This window comes from Phyllobates terribilis, unplaced genomic scaffold (assembly GCF_046119375.1).
Source record: "Phyllobates terribilis strain yellow unplaced genomic scaffold, ASM4611937v1 Scaffold_11__3_contigs__length_659146591, whole genome shotgun sequence".
NCBI classification, from domain to species: domain Eukaryota; kingdom Metazoa; phylum Chordata; class Amphibia; order Anura; family Dendrobatidae; genus Phyllobates; species Phyllobates terribilis.
The window spans coordinates 111144665-111168266 of record NW_027362771.1 but is presented as its reverse complement, the minus strand read 5'-3'; the positions used below and the strand labels follow the sequence as shown (position 1 = coordinate 111168266).

The 23602-nt window shown below is 40.1% G+C and overlaps 1 protein-coding gene across 31 annotated transcripts in view; it reads right to left on the bottom strand.

The window, feature by feature from the left end:
* MYBPC1 (myosin binding protein C1) overlaps window positions 1-23602 on the bottom strand; it is a 140949-nt gene that overhangs the window by 99951 nt on the left and 17396 nt on the right. For 13 of the 31 annotated variants that reach the window (XM_073651473.1, XM_073651479.1, XM_073651503.1 and 10 more), the window contains exons 3-5: window positions 18511-18558; window positions 4386-4430; window positions 216-257 (exon numbers count right to left, since the gene is read on the bottom strand). In XM_073651473.1, the coding sequence (XP_073507574.1) occupies window positions 216-257; window positions 4386-4430; window positions 18511-18558 (135 nt within the window). The remainder of the gene's footprint in view (window positions 1-215; window positions 258-4385; window positions 4431-18510; window positions 18559-23602) is intronic. The other 18 variants (XM_073651489.1, XM_073651495.1, XM_073651499.1 and 15 more) reach the window with 4 other exon arrangements.

The following is a 23602-nucleotide window of genomic DNA, read 5'->3' as shown; positions in this document are numbered from 1 at the left end:
GAAACTTCATTATGAAAATTGAGGCGATGAAACAAAGTAGCAAAACAAAGTTTTACAAACATTAAACTAGAATTTCTTCTACTAATAGTCATGCATGCAAAAATACAGAACGTTCAGACATTGCAGACTCTATGACTACTACAGTATATTCAGAATGATGTATGGAAGTAAAGCCATTGCTGCACACAGGCGTCCCCCAGCTATAGCCCACTCACCTTTCTCTTGTTCAGGCGATGCATCATTAGGTTTGCTTTGCTCTGTGCAGGAAGTATAATTATTTTTATGTTACAAAAAATGTAAGTTTTCATATAAATGAATTAAATCACTGCTGCTTGTTTTTAAATGGGTGATTCATAGTTTACCAGTGTAACACTTTAACATGAGGGCTTGTTCACACGCTGCATTTTTGCCATGATTTTTCAGCACATTTTTCAAGGGAATAAAAAAAAATAGGTCTTACAGTACCAGAAAAGGAATTGAGATTTCTGAAATCTCATGCACATGCTGCTTATTTCTTACTTGCGGATTTAAACCATTAAGGAGTTTTTTTTATTCAAACTGAAGCATGTCAGTTCTTCAAGTGAAATGGAAAAAATGCATCAAAAATATTTTATGCAGTGTATTTCATAACATGTGGCATACCCGAGGAGGACTGTGCAGTGATTCATGCCTAAACCACAGGCAGCATGTACAGTGACAGCCTCTCTTAGTGTGGGCATCCATGTTTTACGCTTTTCAGAGAAACCATAGATTAGAAAAGAGCTGGGAATAAGAAGGACAATCACCTGGGTGGGTCCAATGTGGCTTCTGCCTACCCGGCTCTGCTACACAAGACTCCTCTTATTATGTACTAATGAGTAAAAATACCAAATACCGTTTGAATCCCCCACCTCTTCAGCACCATAATTTCTTGTTTGCTTGGCCGCAGTGATAAACTGTCCTCTTTGTGTGGCTGTGATTTGATGTGGCTATGTCATCACTGTGGCCACATAAATGTGCCTTTTTGGGGATTATACAAATGATTCTTTAAGTAACCCTTTAAAGGGATCGGTCACCAAATTTTTGCTACCCCATCTATGAGCAGCATGATGTATGAGCAGAGACACTGATTCCAGTGATGTATCACTTACTGGGCTGATTGTTGTAGTTTTGATATAATTACTGTTTTATCTGTTGCAGATCTAGCAATTCTCTGAATGCTGAGCTCTGTATAACCCCACCCACACCACTGATTGACAGATTTGTGAGTACACAGTGCATAGGCAGAAGGCTGCCGATCAGTGGGGGCGGGTTTATACAAAGCTCATGAATATGGAGGACTACGTGGCTGCAGATTTACTAGTCCTCTAGTGATAACCTATTGCTGATAAAACAATGATTTTATCAAAACTACAGCAAAAAAAACAGTAAGTGACAGATCACTGGAATCATGGTATTATGCCCTACATTATGTTGCTCTCAGATTAAGTGACAAAAAATGGTGACAGATTCCCTTCAAGCTCCAGTGGGTGTACATTAACCTCACAAGATATATTTAAACTTTACACATTAGGGATGCACAATGCAGAGTTATGAGAAACGATGCTCCAGAACTGTTATTTCAATAGGGATGCAAGTATTTCTAAAACAGACATTTTGTGATTGATAGTACACTGTGTGCACAATTATTGACCAGATCACAATTATTAGACCCAATTATTGTCCAGCTCATCATTTTATGCAGATTTTCCAACTCCAAGCTGTATAAACTTGAATGCTTATTGGATGAAGCAGATCAGGTGATGTGTATTTGTGTATTGAGGGATAGTGCAGCCTAAGAAGATCAACACCTTTTATCAAGGTGTGCAGAATTATTAGGAAGCTTGTTTTCCTCAGGCAAAATGGGCCAGAAAGATTTAACTGACTCTGAAATCTCAAAAATGATTAAGTCTTACAGAGGCATGTAGCTCTCTTGAAATTTTGTTGCAAATAGTCAACAGAGTCGCAAACAATGTGTTCAGAAAGAAAAAATGTGCATTAACTGCCAAAGATTTCAGAACAATCAAACTTGTAATGTCCAGAGACCAATTATCCTCCAGTGCTGTCATATTCCAGAACTACAACCTCCCTGGAGGGCCCAGAAGTACAAGGTGTTCAGTGCACAGAGACATGGCCAAGTCTCATATTCCAGAACTACAACCTCCCTGGAGGGCCCAGAAGTATAATGTGTTCAGTGCTCAGAGACATAGACAAGTCTCATATTCCAGAACTACAACCTCCCTGCAGGGCCCAGAAGTATAAGGTGTTCAGTGCTCAGAGACATGGCCAAGTCTCATATTCCAGAACTACAACCTCCCTGGAGGGCCCAGAAGTATAATGTGTTCAGTGCTCAGAGACATAGACAAGTCTCATATTCCAGAACTACAACCTCCCTGGAGGGCCCAGAAGTATAAGGTGTTCAGTGCTCTGAGACATGGCCAAGTCTCATATTCCAGAACTACAACCTCCCTGGAGGGCCCAGAAGTATAAGGTGTTCAGTGCTCAGAGACATAGACAAGTCTCATATTCCAGAACTACAACCTCCCTGCAGGGCCCAGAAGTATAAGGTGTTCAGTGCTCAGAGACATGGCCAAGTCTCATATTCCAGAACTACAACCTCCCTGGAGGGCCCAGAAGTACAAGATGTTCAGTGCTCAGAGACATGGCAGAGTCTCATATTCTAGAACTATAACCTCCCTGGAGGGCCCAGAAGTACAAGGTGTTCAGTGCTCAGAGACATGGCCAAGTCTCATATTTCAGAACTACAACCTCCCTGGAGGGCCCAGAAGTATAAGATGTTCAGTCCTCAGAGACATAGACAAGTCTCATATTCCAGAACTACAACCTACCTCGAGGGCCCAGAAGTACAAGGTGTTCAGTGCTCAGAGACATGGCCAAGTCTCATATTCCAGAACTACAACCTCCATGGAGGGCCCAGAAGTACAAGGTGTTCAGTGCTCAGCGACATGGCCAAGTCTCATATTCCAGAACTACAACCTACCTCGAGGGCCCAGAAGTACAAGGTGTTCAGTGCTCAGAGACATGGACAAGTCTCATATTCCAGAACTACAACCTACCTCGAGGGTCCAGAAGTACAAGGTGTTCAGTGCTCAGAGACATGGCCAAGGTAAGGGAGGCGGAAACCCAAATAACACTGAACAAGACACAACTGAAACAAGACTGAGCAAAGAACTATCTGAAGACAGATTTCACAAAGGTTTTATGGGCTGATGAGATGATTGTGAGTCTTGATGGACCAGATAGATGGATCCATGGCTGGATCAGTAATGGGTACAGATCTCCACTTTGACTCAGACGCCAGTAAATTGAAGGTGGGGTACTGATATGTACTGGTATTATTAAAGATGAGCAAGTTGAACCTTTTTTTATTGTAGAAAGACTTAAAATTAACTCCCAAACCTACTGCCAGATTTTGCAGACACTTTCTTCAAGCAGTGGTTCGGGAAACAAAGTCTGTATCTTTCAAGAAAACCATGATTTTTATCATGACAATGATCCCTCGCATGCTTCAAAGTTCTCCACTGTTTGGCTAGCCAGTAAAGGCCTTAAAGATGAAGGAATAATGACATGGCACCAAAAACGCGTGTTTTTGCAGCTGCGTTTTTCCTGCTAAGAGCTGCAGAAATTCCTGCATTCATTTACTTAACGTGTGCCCATAACCTAATGGTTACCCACTAATTATGCACACTTAGATATTATCCTAAGAAAGACAAAATCTCACTTTTACGTTTTTAAATATACAGGTCTATTAACCTTTTGGTCTGAAATACAGCACTGTAGTTGTTCAATAATAAAATTATTCATCAAAAATACAAATGGCCCAATAATTGTGCACACAGTGTAGTCTGTTCATATCGCATGTGATTTTGTCCTTAGGCTGCTGTTACATTTGCCAAATGCCACTGGATGATATCAGTATATGAGTCAAGAGAAAAAATCATGCATTTTTTACATGCTTTTTTTGAATCTAGCAGGTCAAAATAGAAAAACATTAAAAGGGTATCTTGTCTCCAAGTCTTTTGCATGTGCTTCCACAACTTTATTGGAATTTGCGGGGACAGCAGAGTTGGTAAACAGGGGTCACAGGACCCTGTCACCTTTTAGTGCATATTCATGCATTAATATGGCTTAAAGGTTTAAGATGGGAATACCCCTTTAATTACTCTAGTTCTTTGTGTTTTAAATGAGAGGTGAAAGAAAAAACTGGTAATGCATGAAGGATGCAGAACATTCACTAAAACTTTTGTGACATCATGCATAAAAAGAATTGTGCAAAATTCAAACTAATATACCACTACTATCCTATACTACCGGTCTATCCAAAACACATACCAGGCTCCACTTACCTTTCTCATTCTCAGGGACTTCATCATTAGGTTTGATTTCCTCTGCTGAGATTAAATTATTTTCCAGATTTAGAATAAATAAATTTGGATTTGTTAGTTTTACACTAATTTTTGAACTAATGGTGTGTGTGTATTTTATAAGACTGTACCATATGTATTATACAATTTTATAAAAATAACACTTAGGTCAGTGCTACACAATGAGTTTGGCAGTGCCATTTGCGTGACAAAAATTTGCTAGGTGTCGCTGCTGCATCGCAATACAAGTAAATGCAGTTGCATTGTGACCCTGAAGGTACTGAATCAAGCAAGTCGCAAAAAATCTGATGCGGTTGGACTTCTTGTGACTAGAAACTTCGGACTTAGCCCCCTTCACACATCCGTTTTGAATGTCCGTATGGACATACGCACACCCATTGTATTTAATGGGTGTGTGCACATGTCAGGTTTTTCACACGGACCATGTGTCCATGTGAAAAACCTGCAGACATGTCAGTTTTTTTGCGCAGCACAGACAAAATGCGTGTTGCACACGTGCACACTGATGGCACACGGATGACAATGGCATGATGGTAAAAAAAATTCTCACGGTGAACTCACTGAGCTCAGCACAACACCGTGAGAATTTTTCTCACTGTGCTAGTGGAGATCTCACTGAGGTGACCGCAGTTCATGGGCCCACTCAGCGCAGCTCATTCTCCCATGCTTTTCAGCATGAACGGTCGCATCATGCCACCATTTATGCTGAAGAGCACATGTCGCACAGGTGGATTACGGTGTGGGACAGTATGGATTCTTTCCACTTCAGACATGTGAGGAATATGGTTCTTTTATATTTTTGCTTTTTTACAGGGGACAATGGCTTCATTGGAATAGGTGTTAAGGTGAGTATAAATTTGCTTTTTTTTTTTTTTTACAGGTGACATTGGCTTCAATGGATTACATGTTAAGGTGAATATAACTGTTTTTAATTTTTAAATAAATGTGTAAAACAGGGTGTTGACTTTTATTTCAAATTAAGGATTGTATTCAGGCTGTGTGTTTTTTTCCAAACATTTACTATGGGGTTAGTAATGGGGGCTTCTTATAGACGCCTCTCCATTACTAACCCCTGGCCTTCATGTCAGTTGCCAATACAAGGCTGACAAGAAGTCCAACCCTATTACCCCTTTCCACCGCATAAGGGCAAGTGGAAAGAAGCGAGGCGCATTTTATTGAAGCGACATTTCTGAGGCTGATGTTATTAACCTTGGAGGGGGCCAGTATCCATGGCCCTTCCCTGGATATTAGTATTAGCCCGCAGCTGTCTGTTTAGCCTTTGATGGTTAGAATTCATAAGGGGACCCATACGTCAATTTTTTTCAGGGGTCCCCCTGTAATCTAGCCAGTAAAGGCTAATAAAACAGCTGTGAGCTGTTGTTAAGAGAATGCCAAGAGTGTGCGAAGCAGTCATCAAAGCAAAAGGTGGCTACTTTGAAGAACCTAGAATATAAGACATATTTTCAGTTGTTTCACACTTTTTTGTTAACTATATAATTCCACATGTGTTAGTTCATAGTTTTGATGCCTTCAGTGTGAATGTACAATTTTCATAGTCATGAAAATACAGAAAAATCTTTAAATGAGGTGTGTCCAAACTTTTGGTCTGTACTGTATGGACACATGGATGTCACATATAAGCCACATGGACATCACATAAATACACACGGATGGCACACGGACACGAACCACGGATCTCACCATTACTGTTTTTTCCTGTACAGGAATTACCAGGACATGAGAAGGAGGCCTTAAAGTGTAACGGTTGTTTCAGGAGAACTTGCAGTAAAATGTCTCTTTCTGTCTCGAGCTTCTCCCTCCTCCTCTTTCCATAGAACTTTATAAGCATAAACCTCCATCTCCTACCTCAGGAATGGGAAAATGTGTCTTCACTGAATACAGATGCTTAGATTTTACCCGTGAATTGAGAATATTGAAAATGTAATTTCAGTCGAAGAGTCGAAAGAAGCAGATTTCTCTGATATATTAGAAAGTTTCTTATTTTTTTCATGAGTACTATTGATTTATGAAATAAAAACCATTATGACGGTTACTCTTTAAGCAAACCCACTATAATGAATAGAAAGGTTAGCAGTTCATCACCACTCACTCCAACAATTGTGCCTTGTCAGACTCACAATCTAATGTCCGTGTCTCTGAAATAAAAAAATTGGGCCAACTTTTATAAGCTCTTGGAATGCGAATGAAACTTGAATACCTGGAGATTCAGATGTTGCCCATGATTGTATTCAGAGCAAAGAATCCTTTGCTCCTAGTTGTCAGTGCTAACCACTGAGAGATCATGCTTCCCCAACACTGGCATTGACTAATATAGATCTGTTTCCTTATACCATTTGTCTATGTCTATTGTTTACTTACTATTTCTCATTGACCAGGTTTTTAAGAGTGTACCTCTCATTTTACATAAAGCCTAAATCTTGGTAGAACTTCCTCAAGGAAGTATGCTATAGTCTTCAATGAAGAAATTGTCTCTTAGATCTGACTCTCTCCACCCCAAGCAAAAAAAGCCAATTTAGCTAAGGAGAAGCCTTTCTTCTATCATTGACAACTGCAGAAGAAATGTAGTTTAGCCTAATGGCCATTCACATATGGATGATTTGAATATGCTAGATCGCAAGCAGCTCTTACATAGCGGCTCTGCATTCTGGCTTGATCAGAACTGTCAACAGCTCTTGTAGGTCATGTAGGCTGGAGTTGTCTTCCCTAATGTATACCATTTTCCTTATTTCAAGAGCTATCAGTGGGGACTGTTTCTAACTACTGTTATAATGAAAGTTTCCATTGCCCCTCTAAATGTTGCCCAATCAGAATATAGTGCTCTTTAGTGAAAGATGGTTTTATAAGAAAATAAAAATTGTAAATCCAGGATGCTAGCAAGAGACTTATTTAGATATGTAGGGCCCGATTCATCAAACTTGGCATTTTATATGCAAGTCTTAAGGAACTGCGTTTCAGTAAGACGCGCCACTTAATGAATTTAATGTGCCTCTTAATGAATTTGGCACATCCTTCAGCTGCCATGCACCACTACCAGAAATGTTTTTCCAATCATGTTCTGAAGTACATATTTTGTATAATTTATGCAACTTTAGTGGCATAGATTATCATAAATTAGTGGGGCGTGCTTTGTCACCCCCTGTACCACCCCAGTTCCAAACACTTTTCTAAAAGTGTGCAGAGCTGGTAAGGACTGCCCTAAAAATGATACAAAAGTCTTTCAGTTGTGACATTTCATGTTTTTTGTGCCAGTATTCTGGCAAAAACACCTTGTTGAATCTGACCCATTTTTTTGCCCTAAGACAGGGATGTCAAACTCAAATACATAGAGGGCCAAAATGAAAAACTTGAACAAAGTCGTCACAAAGTCCTCCATACAGAATAATGGCCCCACAAAGTCCTTCATACAGAATAATGGCCCCACAAAGTCCTCCATACAGAATAATGTCCCCACAAAGTCCTCCATGCAGAATATTGGCCCCACATAGTCCTCCATACAGTATACAAAGCCCCACAGAGTCCTCCATACAGTATACATGGCCTCACGTAGTCCTCCATACAGAATAATGGCCCCACATAGTCCTCCATACAGTATAATGGGCCTCACATAGTCCTCCATACAGAATAATGGCCCCACATAGTCCTCCATACAGTATAATGGGCCTCACATAGTCCTCCATACAGAATAATGGCCCCACATAGTCCTCCATACAGTATAATGGGCCTCACATAGTCCTCCATACAGTATAATGGGCTCCACAAAGTTCTCCATACAGAATAATGGCCCCACATAGTCCTCCATACAGTATAATGGGCCTCACATAGTCCTCCATACAGTATAATGGGCCTCACATAGTCCTCCATACAGAATAATGGCCTCACAAAGTTCTCCATACAGAATAATGGCCCCACATAGTCCTCCATACAGTATAATGGGCCTCACATAGTCCTCCATACAGTATAATGGGCCTCACATAGTCCTCCATACAGAATAATGGCCTCACAAAGTCCTCCATACAGAATAATGACCCCACATAGTCCTCCATACGGAATAATGGCCCCACATAGGGATGGTGGTTCTGGTGTTGAAGACCAAATAAAACCACCCTGCGGGACAGATTTCACCCACGGGCCAGAGTTTGACATGTATTCCCTAAGGTGATGTTTTCAAGTGTTATCAGCATGATGTTTAATTCACATTCGTAAGATGCTTGTCAATCATAGTTCTACTTGCCATGTGTATTCTTTCTTCTTCAACCTTGAAGTATCTGTCAAGTTTCCAGCCAGCCACAGTTTTAAGCATGCAAAGACTAGCTCATCTTACGTGCAGGGTTGAAGGTGATATATATAAATGAGATTGACAAGAAGACGGAAAACAAAAGATCATCCCCTGCATACTAAGAGGCCACTGCATAGATACAAAAAAGGAATTGGTATCAGGAAACACATCAGATATTTAAATACTTCCTCTGGTTATAAAGTACATTTTGGAAATGATTAGGGAACTGCATAAAAAGGATTTATCTTCAATCGGAACCAATAGGAACAGAAGTCACCTACACTACAGCTTCTATCAGGTAATTCTGCTCTGTTATTCAATCAGTCTTGGTGCTACTGACAGGATCTTCATCAGTAATGTTATAGAACCACAGTTTTTGCAATTTAACTGAACACTTCCTCCCAGATTGCTACTACCAATCCTAAAATCTTTGATTTACAAACTTTTTCAGGTCAGGAAACCCCCAAACCAACAAGAGACCTCACTAGAACTAGAATTAGGAAGCCTTCTCTACTCAGACAGCATTAGTAGTTCTGTTCACACCAACGTTTTAAAGGGGTTTTCCCACAAATAAAAGTTCTTTTTAATCAATAGATCTTGGAATGATAATAAGTTCCACAATTGGATGTGTTAAATAAAATGTTCCTGTGCTGAGATAATCTTATAAATGTGCCCCTACTATGTACTGCTAATGGCTGTGCCTGACCGTACAGAACATGGTCTGATCATACCATATCTCCTGGGCAGGGGAGGAAGATAAAGAGTGTATACAGACAGGACAGCATGTGATCACAGCTAATTCTTTCTTTGAAGTAAAACATTGTTTAAATACAGGCAGGGAAATGTTTTACCTCAGAAAAAGAATCAGCTGTGATCCTTCTGTAATGTCTGTATACTCTCTTTTTCTTCCTCCCCTGCCCAGCAGATGTGGTATGATCAGACCATGTTCCTGTACCGTCAGACACAGCCATTACACAGTACACAGCAGGGGAACATTTATAAGATTATCTCAGCACAGGAACATTTTATTTAAACACATCCAATTGTGGAGCTCATTATTATTCCAAGATCTATTGATTAAAATTAACTTTCGTTCGTGAGAAAACCACTTTAATTAATCTACCAATATAAAGCAAAATATAGTCTAGGATCCCAGACACATGCTTTTCTTCGCAGACTTGCCTGACTATCTCGCTTTGCTTTACTCATACCTCTTTACAGGAGGCTGCTTGGCAAGGTGGTACAAGCTTGTATAGAACTACTGCCCTAATAAAGTCCTACAACCCCTGGCAAAAATTATGGAATCACCGGACTCGGAGGATGTTCATTCAGTTGTTTAATGTTGTTGAAAAAAAGCAGATCACAGACATGGCACAAAACTAAAGTCATTTCAAATGGCAACTTTATGGCTTTAAGAAACACTAAAAGAAATCAAGATTAAAAATGTGGTACTCAGTAAGGGTAATTTTTTTCAGACCAAGCAGAGGGAAAAAATTATGAAATCACTCAATTCTGAGGAAAAAATTATGGAATCACCCTGTAAATTTTAATTTCCAAAACTAACACCTGCATCAAATTAGATCTGCTGGTTAGTCTACATATAAAAAGCAGTGATCACACTTTGGAGAGCTGTTGCACCAAGTGGACTGACATGAATCATGGCTCCAACATCAGAGATGTCAATTGAAACAAAGGAGAGGATTATCAAACTCTTAAAAGAAGGTAAATCATCACGCAATGTTACAAAAGATGTTGGTTGTTCACAGTCAGCTGTGTCTAAAATCTGGACCAAATACTAACAACATGGGAAGGTTGCTAAAGGAAACATACTGGTAGACCAAGGAAGACATCAAAGCGTCAAGATCGGAAACTTAAAGCAATATGTCTCCAAAACAGTAAATGCACAACAAAACAAATGAGGAACGAATGGGAGGAAACAGGAATCAATGTCTGTGACCGAACTGTAAGAAACCGCCTAAAGGAAATGGGATTTACATACAGAAAAGCTAAACAAAAGCCATCATTAACACCTAAACAAAAAAAACAAGGTTACAATGGGCTAAGGAAAAGCAATCATGGACTGTGGATGACTGGATGAAAGCCATATTCAGTGATGAATCACGAATCTGCATTGGGCAAGGTGATGATGCTGGAACTTTTGTTTGGTGCTGTTCCAATGAGATTTATAAAGATGACTGCATGACGAGAACATGCAAATTTCCACAGTCATTGATGATATGGGGCTGCATGTCAGGTAAAGGCACTGGTGAGATGGCTGTCATTACATCTTCAATAAATACCCAAGTTTACATTGATATTTTGGACAGTTTTCTTATCACATCAATTGCAAGGATGTTTGGGGATGATGACATCATTTTTCAAGATAATAATGCATCCTGCCACAGAGCAAAAACTGTGAAAACATTCCTTGAAAGAAGACACATAAGGTCAATGTCATGGCCTTCAAATAGTCCGGATCTCAATCCAATTGAAAATCTTGGTGGAAGTTGAAGAAAATGGTCCATGACAAGGCTCCAACCTGCAAAGCTGATCTGGCAACAGCAATCAGAGAAAGTTGGAGCCAGATTGATGAAGAGTACTGTTTGTACTGTTTTGTCCATGCCTCAGAGACTGCAAGCTCTGAGGTGGTGCAACAAAATACTAGTGATGTATTGGAGTGTTCTTTTGTGTGTTTGTTTTTCATGATTCCATATTTTTTCCTCAGAATTGAGTGATTCCATAATTTTTTCCCTCTGCTTGGTCTGAAAAAAATTACCCTTACTGAGTACCACATTTTTAATCTTGATTTCTTTTAGTGTTTCTTAAAGCCCTAAAGTTGCCATTTGAAATGACTTTAGTTTTGTGTCCATGTCTGTGATCTGCTTTTTTTCAACAACATTCAACAACTGAATGAACATCCTCTGAACCCGGTGATTCCATAATTTTTGTCAGGGGTTGTACTAATGACAGACACCTACCACCACTGCATTTCTAATAATATAATCACTGCAGGTTTCTAGCAACAATATTGCTATTTTAACCAAGGTGATTATGTAAATTTTCACTTCCTATACATGAGTTTTTGTGAGTGCTGGAATGCCACACAGGGGTCAGATTATCAAATATTCTAAATTATTACTGAGTCATAGGAAAGAATGTAATGCTTATTTGAACGGGAATCATACATCTACTACGTTCTTGTGCTGGTCTGAAAAGATGGATACCACCAGAAAAAGTCAATTTTAACTCTGTTTTATTCATTGTACTCTATGTATCCATCAGGAGTTCTGTATGAATCTCGTTTTTCAGGTATTTTGATGTAACACACAACAAAATGCAATGTGAATGGCCTCTTAGTCAGAGGATTTTTTTATTTTATGATGATGGCTCTTCTGCTTTTGGTCTTGTGAATTATTACACTATGGTGCAGTTTTGTATTAACTATACAGAATGCTATTGGTTGCTTGTGATGATTGCAGAAATTTCAAAAACATTGAGAAGATAATAGGTCAGTAACATTGTTAGTTAAAGAGAATCTGTCAGCAGGTTATTGCTATGTAATTTGAGTACAGCATGAGGTAGGGGTTAAAACATAGATTTCAACGATGTATCACATGTTAGGCTGTGTGCTCTTGTTTACTTTCGATAAATGTTTTATCACCTGGTGATTATCAGTGCCCAGACTACCGCAGCAACAGCAGTGCGTGACACCTAGTCTGACTCCGCCCCCTCCTGTGATAAGCAGCTCACTGTCTATAGATAATGTACATACATAGCCTAGTGTGGGCGGGGTTAGCCTTCTCAGCTCTGCTTCATGCTGTATCTAAGAACACTGATTGTATCACAACTGCTGCACTCAGTAAACTATGTGATACATTGTTGGATTCAGGCTCTCTTGCCCTATATTATGCTGCTCTCAGATGAGGTAGCAAAACCGGGTGACAGATTCCCTTTAAGTGAGTAATTTTTCAGCACTCATCACCCCATCTGCTTTACGACAGAGTAGACTGGAATATTTTAGCTTCATCTCCTTTACACTGCAAGCCACTGGTGTCATTACCAATGTGTCGTGCTAATAGCGGGTACATTTCTTACCAGTCTTCAGTCACACATTCCAATGAATATGGCACTCTCTCAAGTGCTACCGTTAAAAGCTTTTGGGAAAGCTAAGGAAGCAGTATTTGCTACTTGAGGCAGACCTGACTTAGTCTCAGATCCCTGTTGAATTTATAATTTATTATACCTAGAAATAGAGATCATATCTCATTAGACTGCCATTCACTGGTGTACACCACCATTACATCAAGTATAAAATGGGAAGGGAAAAGAGGAAAAGATGTGAATGGAAAATAAAATGTAACATTTATTGAAAATTGCTGTTAAAATGAATACATTTGTGCAAAACGTGCATTAATAAATGCATACAGGGTCACCATCTATCAAATAGTGAACCACAAAACCCGGTCCGTAGTAAGGTGGAAAGAAGTATTGGTGGAAATGCCTAACCCAGTGCCTTATTTATTGTGTTGTGGCTGTATATTATACACCTAAATTAGCCCAATGAAAATTCATTGCCAGTTTTCTATTAAACAATGGACATAGATTGCTCATATAAATATGAGCTATGTTCTGCACCTGATCCAATTCGTATAGTCTGACACTGCCTGTCTTAATGTTTTCATTTTAAGACAAATTTTCAATAAACCTCCGTCATCTCTGCTGAGGAGTTTGCCACACACTTCAAAAACAAGATTGACCAAACATGGCAAGTCTTTACTGTCCGACCACCACAACCCCTTTGTTTTCCACAGCATTTCCCTACCCCCATAACCTCCCTTCCCAAAATCACGGAAAGAGACCTTACTCATCTCCGCTCCAAATCACACCTCACCACATGTGCACTTGACTCCATCCCATCCCACCTCCTCCCCAACCTCACCCCCACACTCATCCCATCCCTAACCCATCTCTTCAACCTATCACTATCTTCTGGTACTTTCCCCGCTGCCTTCAAACATGCCACAATCACGCTCATCCTCAAAAAGCCATCCCTCGACCCAACCACCTTGTCCAGCTATAGCCCCATATCGCTGCTCCTATTTGCCTCCAAATTCCTTCAGCAACACGTTCACGCTGAACTTTCCTCCCACTTTTCATCTAACTCTCTCTCTTCGACAACCGACAATCCGGCTTCCGCCCCAACCATTCCACCGAAACTGCCCTTACCAAAATCACCAATGACTTACTTACAGCCAAAGCTAACAGACAATTCTCTGTACTCCTTCATCTTGACCTGTCCTCTGCTTTCGATACAGTTGACAATCGCCTCCTACTACAGATCCTCTCTTCCTTTGGCGTCAAAGACCTTGCCCTATCCTGGATCTCCTCATACCTTTCTAACCGCACATTTAGCGTCTCCCACTCCCACTCTACCTCCTCACCCCACCCCATCTCTGTTGGAGTCCCTCAAGGCTCTGTCCTAGGACCCCCTACTCTTCTCAATCTATACCCTTGGCCTGGGACAGCTCATAAAATCCCATGGCTTCCAGTACCATCTGTACGCTGATGACACCCAGATCTACCTCTCTGGCCCAGATGTCACCTCTCGGCTGTCCAGAATTCTAGCATGTCTAGCAGCCATATCCTCCTTCTTCTCCTCCCGCTACCTCAAGCTCAATGTGGACAAAGCTGAACTTATTATCTTTGCCCCATCTCGCATATCTTTCCCACCTGATCTTCTATCACAATAAATGACATTACTCTTTCCATTGTACCAACAATCCGCTGCCTCGGAGTAACCCTTGACTCTGCCCTGTCCTTCAAACCCCACATCCAAGCTCTCGCCACCTTCTGTCGCCTCCAGCTCAAAAATATTTCCAGAATCCGTGCTTTCCTCAACCGTCAATCTACTAAACTGCTTGTGCATGCTCTCATCATCTCCCGCCTCGACTATTGCAACATCCTCCTCTGTGGCCTACCTGCTAACACTCTCGCACCCCTCCAGTCCATCCTCAACTCTGCTGCATGACTTGTTCATCTCTTGCCTCGCTATTCCTCTGCTACCCCCTTTGCAAATCCCTTCATTGGCTCCCATTCCCCCAGCGTATCCAGTTCAAACTACTAACACTGACCTACAAAGCCATCCATAACCTCTCTCCTCCGTACATCTCTGAACTAATCTCCCGATATATTCCCTCATGTAACCTCTGGTCCTCCCAAGACCTTCTTCTCTTCTCCATACTTATTCGTTCCTCAAGCAATCGCCTCCAAGATTTCTCCTGAATATCCCCCATCCTATGGAATTCTGTGCCTCAACACGTCCGATTATCCACCACACCTGGATCCTTCAGACGGAACCTGAAAACCCATCTCTTCAAACAAGCTTACAGCCGGCCATGACCTTGCTTGCTGCCACCTCAACTAACAACACGGGAGCTACTGCAACCCCCCAACCTACTGTCTCTGCCCCATTCCTGTAGAATGTAAGCCCGCAAGGGCAGGGTCCTCTTCCCTCTGTACCAGTCTATCATTGTTAGTTTGTTTACTGTAAGTGATATCTGTATTTTGTATGTAACCCCTTCTTATGTACAGCGCCATGGAATCAATGGCGCTATATAAATTAATAATAATAATGATAATAATAAATGTTACATTTTATTTTCCATTCACATCTTTTCCCTTCCCATTTTATACATAATTTATTATACATTTGTATGCTGTATGTGTAAAGACAAAAAGCTGTCATTTTTACATGTTCTGTCTTGGGATCATCTAATCTCTCACATCAAACAGTGAAATAAATAGATTAATTATAAGATAGTAGTCTCCAATAAGACAACTGGCACTTGGATTATGCCAACAAATATGCTTTCATGTGTCATACAATTTCTTAGATGAGATTAGTAGGTTTACTCCACAAGTAACCGGCAGACATGTGATGCTAAACTTTCATTATGCCTACTCTTACAGATAATCTAGCAGGTGTTAAACAGAAAAATCATTATTAATGATGCTCTATGGAGTTTGTTAACATGTCAATTACCAACAATGCCATTCACAGAAGCACTAATGCAATTGTTTTCTAGGAACTCAGGTCATCCACGTGTTTGGATGCTTCTGGCTTAAACGCAGATAATTTATAGTGGGTTCTAATTTTACACAGAAAGGGCGGCCAGGCTTTTCCAAGAAAGTATTATGAACTACATCATTAAAGTATACAGACTGCTGTCTCTTTGCAAGTAACACACGTATTTCAAGCTTAATGCATTAACCCCATGTACCGTATTTGTATTGTATTTGCATTTTCTGATTTTGTGTTCTATTTAAAAATGTGGTAATTTAGCAAATGAATGAGCAAGCTAAAGTCCCAGGTAAAGCTCTGTTCACATTCATTTCAGCTTCTCGGCATTGTCTGACATATACTCCGACATATACTCCTGTATAAGCATCGACCATAGAAAAATGTAGAAAAAATATATATTTTTTCTCAGTCATGTAAAGTCATTTACTCAAAATCATATAAAAGAAATCATTTTCAAAGAGTTTGTGTTTACAGCCTCAATGACGAAATATGTGTCACCATGGTTACTAACTTCAAACAAATGGATTCCGCAGTTATGTTGCCATTTGGCTGCCCTCTACTTTTTGCTAACCTACTCAATGGGAGTTGGTAAGAAGTACAGAACAGGTGGAGTGGGATATGATTGCAGGTTCAGACTACATGAAGTTTGTTTGTGGTCTGTTACTATGGAAACATATTTGCCTGCAAATAGTCTGTACTAAAGAATAGGACATTTTTAATTAAGATTATTTGCAAAGATCCCTCATTTCTAATTTTAGGCGCATTGAAACTATTTAAAACCATGGTTGTGAAGGTGTAAAAACAAGTTATGCAGGGATGTAGTAAGTAATGCCTGGCCCTATACTTAACTTTTTTATAGGCTTCCTTCTTGAACAACAAAAAAAATACCAGCTTCATGCAGAAGATAAGACAAAGACACTTGCATAAAATCAACTCTCGCTAGACTACACCGAGCACTAATATTTTGCCCTAATTAAGTCGCTAGGACAAAGCCCACATTTTTAAAACCTCAGACCAGACCCTTTAAAAATAACACCTCCGATCACTATACAAAAATTTTGACTGTTCCTATTATACAACACTGCTACTATCCAAAACCCAATTATACCAAGACTAACGTTTCCAATACCAATACTATATCATGTCCAAATATTACTCGCAGGCTGAGAACACATATAACCACCACATAGTGAATAAATAATACTACCATACTTGGAAAAGTGGACAACTCTAAACAGATTTGGGGATGGGATGTAGGTGCATGACCAAGCCGTTTGCAGAAGGCTGACATCATTAGCCTATTGTGCGTATCCTTAAGGCCACAGACCTAAACCAGCCTCTGATTTACTATAGCTTTGAATCCAAAAGAACTTATTAACCATTTTCTCAGGAAGGGCCAGGCTGCCAAATTCAGCAAGATCATAAACCCCAAAGCGGTCAACATAGCTGCTACCGATGAAGTGGTACTGTATGTCATCCTACGTGTATCACACTGAAAGCACACCCTAGGAAAAACTTTCTTACATCATGTCAAGAAATGAGAAATGAGGAAATGTCAATAGAACTCCAATGAACAATGGGAGCTCACATGTAAAGTGCCATGGAATGAATGGCGCTATAATAATATATAATAATAATAATAATAATAATTTAAGGAAACATAATCATTAAGAAGTTAGTAAAAAAATTCCATATTATTAAAAACTGTTCCAAAACTCATTTATATATCAACTTTAACCCAGATTCACGCATCTCTGTTCTGCGGTCTGAGTACAGATCATGATGCATAGACCAGTCATGAGTCTCCTGACTCTATCTCGGCAGCCCCATATATAACTATGAGGATATCAAGATAGGTCAAAAGACCCGTGTCCAGTCCATGCAAGCATGGATGTGTGAATCCTAGGTTCCCGAGCAAGGAAATTCTTAAAGTGGTTGTTTAGAACTTTTATTACTTTTGCGTATTGGGCTAAGAACTAACAGGCAGGCAGTTGCTCACTACTTGCCTGTTCTGTTCGACCGCCGATCTCTGCTGGCTCAGAGCGGTCACGGACCACTCCTGCCGGCAATTTTGCAGCTTCCTCTCTCTTCTCTTCCTATCTGCTCTGTTGATGGGACATCTCCGCCTATGTCATGCTGATTGCCAGCCGGCTCCCTGCAGTTAGGCAGTGGGGAACCAGCTGTCAATCAACATGATGCTGGGTGTCACACCCCATCGACAGAGCAGACCAGAAGAGGAAGAGCTGCTCTGTTGATGAAAGGTGAAGTGAAGGAGGGAAATTGCTGGCTGAGCTGGGAGAGATTTTTCCAGTGCAGAACAGGCAGGTCGTTCATAACAACCTGCCTGTTAGTTCTTAGCCTCATACACAAAAGTAACAAAGTCCTGGATAACCCCTTTAAACCTGTATAAAGGTTAACAACGAGGAAGCTCAAGAACCATTCTATGAACTAAATTAAGTTAATCTTTTGATACCAAAAAATCTATAGTCCTATACTAGTTTAAGGCAAACCTTGCTTTTGTAGTGTATTGATATACTGTATCTGATGTATAAATACACAAATAATTACAAAAGGAAAAAATCAACCAGTTTTTCCAATTAAATTCATTAAATGTATTGTAGGAGTGATGGGGCTGTGTAATTCAGTAAAGTCTCCAAACCACTTGTTGAAAATAATTGATTTCAACAGCATTTTCCACATACACTGACCTTCTCCAGGAGGTGGTGGGATTACAGTGCTCTCTTTAAGTTTTCCTTCTGTAACAAATAGAAGGTTATTATTTTAAAACATAGAAATGCTCTTATATTCAGCAAAATATGTGATCATCATTTCATAAGAAGATTATATTATGACAAATCATTTTATACGCAATAACTATTATCTTTAAAATAATAGAAACTGTTTTAATTCACAGTCCAAAAAAGAAACTAGATACATTTCTCTCATTCTATATATTTGACATGTGCGCACTGCCTTATAATATTTATGCAGTAGGTGTAAAGTCCTTTGATAAACCACTATCAAAACCGTAAAGGGAACCTGAGATGAGGATTTTATACCTCAAACTAATGACATACACTGTGTGCAGAATTATTAGGCAAGTTGTATTTTAGAGGATTATTTTTATTATTGATCAACAACTATGTTCTCAATCAACCCAAAAGACTCATAAATCCAATCTTAATATTTTTGGAAGTTGGAGTGTTTTTTTTTTTTAGATTTGGCTATCTTAGGAGGATATCTGTTTGTGCAGGTAACTATTACTGTCCAGAATTATTAGGCAACTTAATAAAAAACAAATATAATCCCATATCACTTGTTTATTTTCACCAGGTAAACCAATATCAGTGCACAAAATTTAGAAATAAACATTTCTGACATGCAAAAACAAAAACCAAAAAAATTAGTGATCAATATAGCCACCTTTCTTTATGATGACACTCAACAGCCTTCCATCCATAGATTCTGTCAGTTGCTTGATCTGTTTTTGATCAACATTGCGCGCAGCGGCCACCACAGCCTTCCAGACACTGTTCTGAGAGGTGTACTGTTTTCCCTCCCTGTAGATCTCACATTTTATGATGGACCACAGGTTCTCTATAGGGTTCAGATCAGGTGAACAAGGGGGCCATGTCATTATTTTTTCTTCTTTTAGACCTTTACTGGCCAGCCACACTGTGGAGTAGTTGGATGCATGTGATGGAGCATTGTCCTGCATGAAAATCATGTTTTTCTTGAACGATACCGACTTCTTCCTGTACCACTGCTTGAAGAAGTTGTCTTCCAGAAACTGGCAGTAGGTCTGGGAGTTGAGCTTCACTCCATCCTCAACCCGAAAAGTTCCCACAAGTTCATCTTTGATGATACCAGCCCATACCAGTACCCCATCTCCACCTTGCTGGCGTCTGAGTTGGAGTGGAGCTCTCTGCCCTTTACTGATCCAGCCTCTGGCCCATCCATCTAGCCCATCAAGAGTCACTATCATTTCATCAGTCCATAAAATATTTCTTGGCCCATTTTTGACGTTTTATCTTATGTTTCTTGTTCAAAGGTGGTCGTTTTTCAGCTTTCCTTACCTTGGCCATGTCCCTGAGTATCGCACACCTTGTGCTTTTTGATACTCCAGTAATGTTGCAGCTCTGAAATATGGCAAAACTGGTGGCGAATGGCATCTTGGCAGCTTCACGCTTCATTTTCCTCAATTCATGGGGAGTTATTTTGTGCCTTTTTTGGCCAACACGCTTCTTGCGACCCTGTTGGTTATTTGCTATGAAACGCTTGATTGTTCGGTGATCACGCTTCAAAAGTTTGGAGATTTCAAGACTGCTGCATCCCTCTGCAAAACATCTCACAATTTTGGACTTTTCAGAGCCCGTCAAATCTCTCTTCTGACCCATTTTGCCAAAGGAAAGGAAGTTGCCTAATAATTAAGCACACCTTATATAGGGTGTTGATGTCATTAGTCAACACCCCTCCTCATTACAGAGATGCACATCACCAGATTTACTTAATTGGTAGTTGGCTCTCAAGCCTATGCAGCTTGGAGTAGGACAACATGTATAAAAAGTATCATGTGATCAAAATACTCATTTGCCTAATTATTCTGCACACAGTGTATATGTACAGGCACTTTCATGCTGATTAAATCCGTACCTTGGTTGTAGAAATTCAAAAACATATGCAAATGAGATTCAAGTGCTTTGAGGTGGGATAATGCACTTGCAGCTCCCCTGCCTCCTGGGCCTGACTGACAGGTCACTCTTGTTTCAGTGACCTACACTCCCTACTGAGATCTCTGGCCAGTGATGTCAGCGCCAAGGGCATTGCAGCGTAGATCGATACACTGGGTCTTGCGATGTCATGAGGACATTACTGCACATGCACCATCCCAGGCACCGACAGTGCTGGAGAGAGAAGCACTTGCAGCTCTTTTGCATAGGATTTCAATGCTAGATTTCTCAGAAACTGCTAAACGGATTTCTTCAATAAAGTTATGGATTCATTCAGCATGAACGCCTGCACATACGTCATTAGTTTGAGGTATACATTTCTTATGACAGATTTTCTTTAATATTGAAATAGCACTTTCTATTGTAGCTTACAACATGCAAAATATACCAATTGTTTCCAGTCGTATCACAATGTAATCTAATACAACAGTAATTATATTTGTTAATACACTATTAATAGTTGAACTACTAGAATTGTGCTCAAATTAATGAGGTAGGCCCATTAATCAACATTTATCACCTAGCCACACAATGGTTGATAAATGTTTGATCGCTGGGGGACCCAGTGGTGAGACCCCTATATCATGAGAATGAGTAGCCTGTGTCTCCTGTGTGGATGGAACAGTGGTCAGGTCACACATGCAGATTACAACTTCATTTAGTATCTACAGTATGGGACTGGTGGAGATAACCAACTCCAGAGCTTAGCTATATCCTTCAGTTCCACAGACTTTGAATGGAATGGTATTGCACATACATGACCACCACGCTACTCAAATGCATAGACCTCCATTCTTGAGATGATGTGGGATCCAGCAACGAGATTGCCATTGAGAACAAGTGTCACCAACATGTGGATTGGTAATAAATCTTATTTGTTGACCAACCTCTTTAACAGCTGTAGAAAGGACTAATAAATCACATCACACATCACACTATTGCTCTGACTTGCACATTGGACACACTAATACAGGATTGCCCACTACTGTAGTATATTGCATAATGTGATAAGGAGTAAATCTGGTCATACAGAGGCATTGGATGGTTAAAACTGTCATTTTTGTCCATTTTCTGGAAACTGTTGATGCTATTTTATGAGCAGAATGATTTTGACAGATGCCGGCTGAAGGCAGATATCTGCGGAAAGTTATTCTGATGTGTTGGATTTTTTACTGCTGTCTGGTGTCATTGAAAAGTTATTTATGCCAATTGACCCGCTTACCATTATAAAATTGCCCACAGTAGTTCTCAGATCACAGCAATGATAACCTGGCATTTTACTGATTTATCATATAGTGTTGTTATCTACCACAACAAATTTCATTGCCCTACCATAAATAACAAGTCGTTCAGAAAACAGCAGTATGAAATCACTAGCGTATGCCTAAGTTATTTCCAACGTTGAAAGTAATAACCAAATTATAGGTAATAACTTTCTGAAAGGAGGAATTCCTGAGAACAGGACTCTTCAAAGGACTTTGTCAGCACAGAATAACTGTTAAAACCAAGTACAGGCGTTTGGTGATGCATGGCGGGGCCAATCCTTTATATACTCCTTGCTTGTTTCCCATCCATCACTGCCCTTTTCTGGCTCCATCCAGACAGAGCTGTCAAAGAAGAGGAGGAGGGGTGGAGATAGAGGGAAAACAAGCAGGTGGGAAGGTGTACATAAATGTTCGGCCCTGCCATGATGCACCGAGCGCCTGTACTTGGTTTGAACAGTCATTCTGTGCTGACAGAGTCCCTTTAAATGGTCCTGTGGAACAGAACAATGTCTGTGCATGCGTCCTTCATTTATTTTCTTTAGGACTAATAAAAAGGTGCTGCATTTTAATGCTCCTATGACTAAAATTCCCCAATGCTTCCATTGATTGAGAAGGACTCAATAACAGCAGTAGTTTGTAGCAGGGTATTTTTAGGTTGTTCACAACTGTTATACATTTTTCTGTAACTTTATCTTTTCATGTTTTTGTTTGATTATTTCAGATATAACTAAGGAAATAGTGATTACTTACTGACTTGACAGTAAAGAATGTGCTGTCACAAGCTGCCATGTGATAACAAGATGTGACAAGTAATGACAGCGTGCTGCTGACAGCAGTGTTAGTTTATCCACGAGAACAGTATGAACACATTTACCTAAACCTTACTGCTGTCAGCATATTGGCAATTTATAGCAACATTACATATGCCATGACATTATGGCGGGATACGGATTTTGTGTCCACACGTTTCAAGCAGCAGTTTCCCAGTAATGGTAAAACATTCTGTTACATTTATGTCTTCATAATGGTACAACATCTTAGGAACTCTACTCTTTTATTTGGAGGGCACTTATGGCTATGTACTTTATTCTTCTGAGCTTAAAGGGTTTTTCCACTATCCAGTTTTATGTAAGCAAATGCTCCTTACCTCTAAAACAACAATCATATCTGGTACTCATCCTTCCCAGGTCCAGCGCCACCTCTTGGTGCTGCTCTGGTTTTTGTTGACTGGCTGCAGCAGTGGCATTTTAACTACAGTGTACATCATAGTGCAACCAATCATTGAGCTCAGCTGTCATGCCGCCTGGGCCTCTGAGCTTAGCGGTGGTGTGCACTCAGTGGTGATGTCACTGCTGCAGCTAATAGCCAAAGGCCCAAGGCACCTTGAACTATGTTTCTTTGGCTGGGTAGAAGCTTGAGTCACGGTTGCTCCTTGTTGTGAAGAGATTTTTTTCAAAACACGTCACCGCTGCAGCTAGTAAACAGACTGAAGCAGCAGCGGAGAAGCGGTGCTGAGCCCAGGAAGGGTGAGTACCATCTATATTTCTTACTTTAGAGGTACTATAGGAGTGGCTGGGGACATAAAACATGATAGTGGAAAACCCCTTTAATATTTCATGCCAAATCTTAGAACTTAAAAATTACATAGCAAACCCTATAAATGATACATTTGCCACAGATTTTACTTTTCGGTAACCTACTGCAAAATTAGAACTTTACACAGGATGGATTCACAGCATGATCCACACTGGAGAAAAAAACCGCCATGTCCGAATCTTTCTGATCTTGAAATGAACCCTACAATA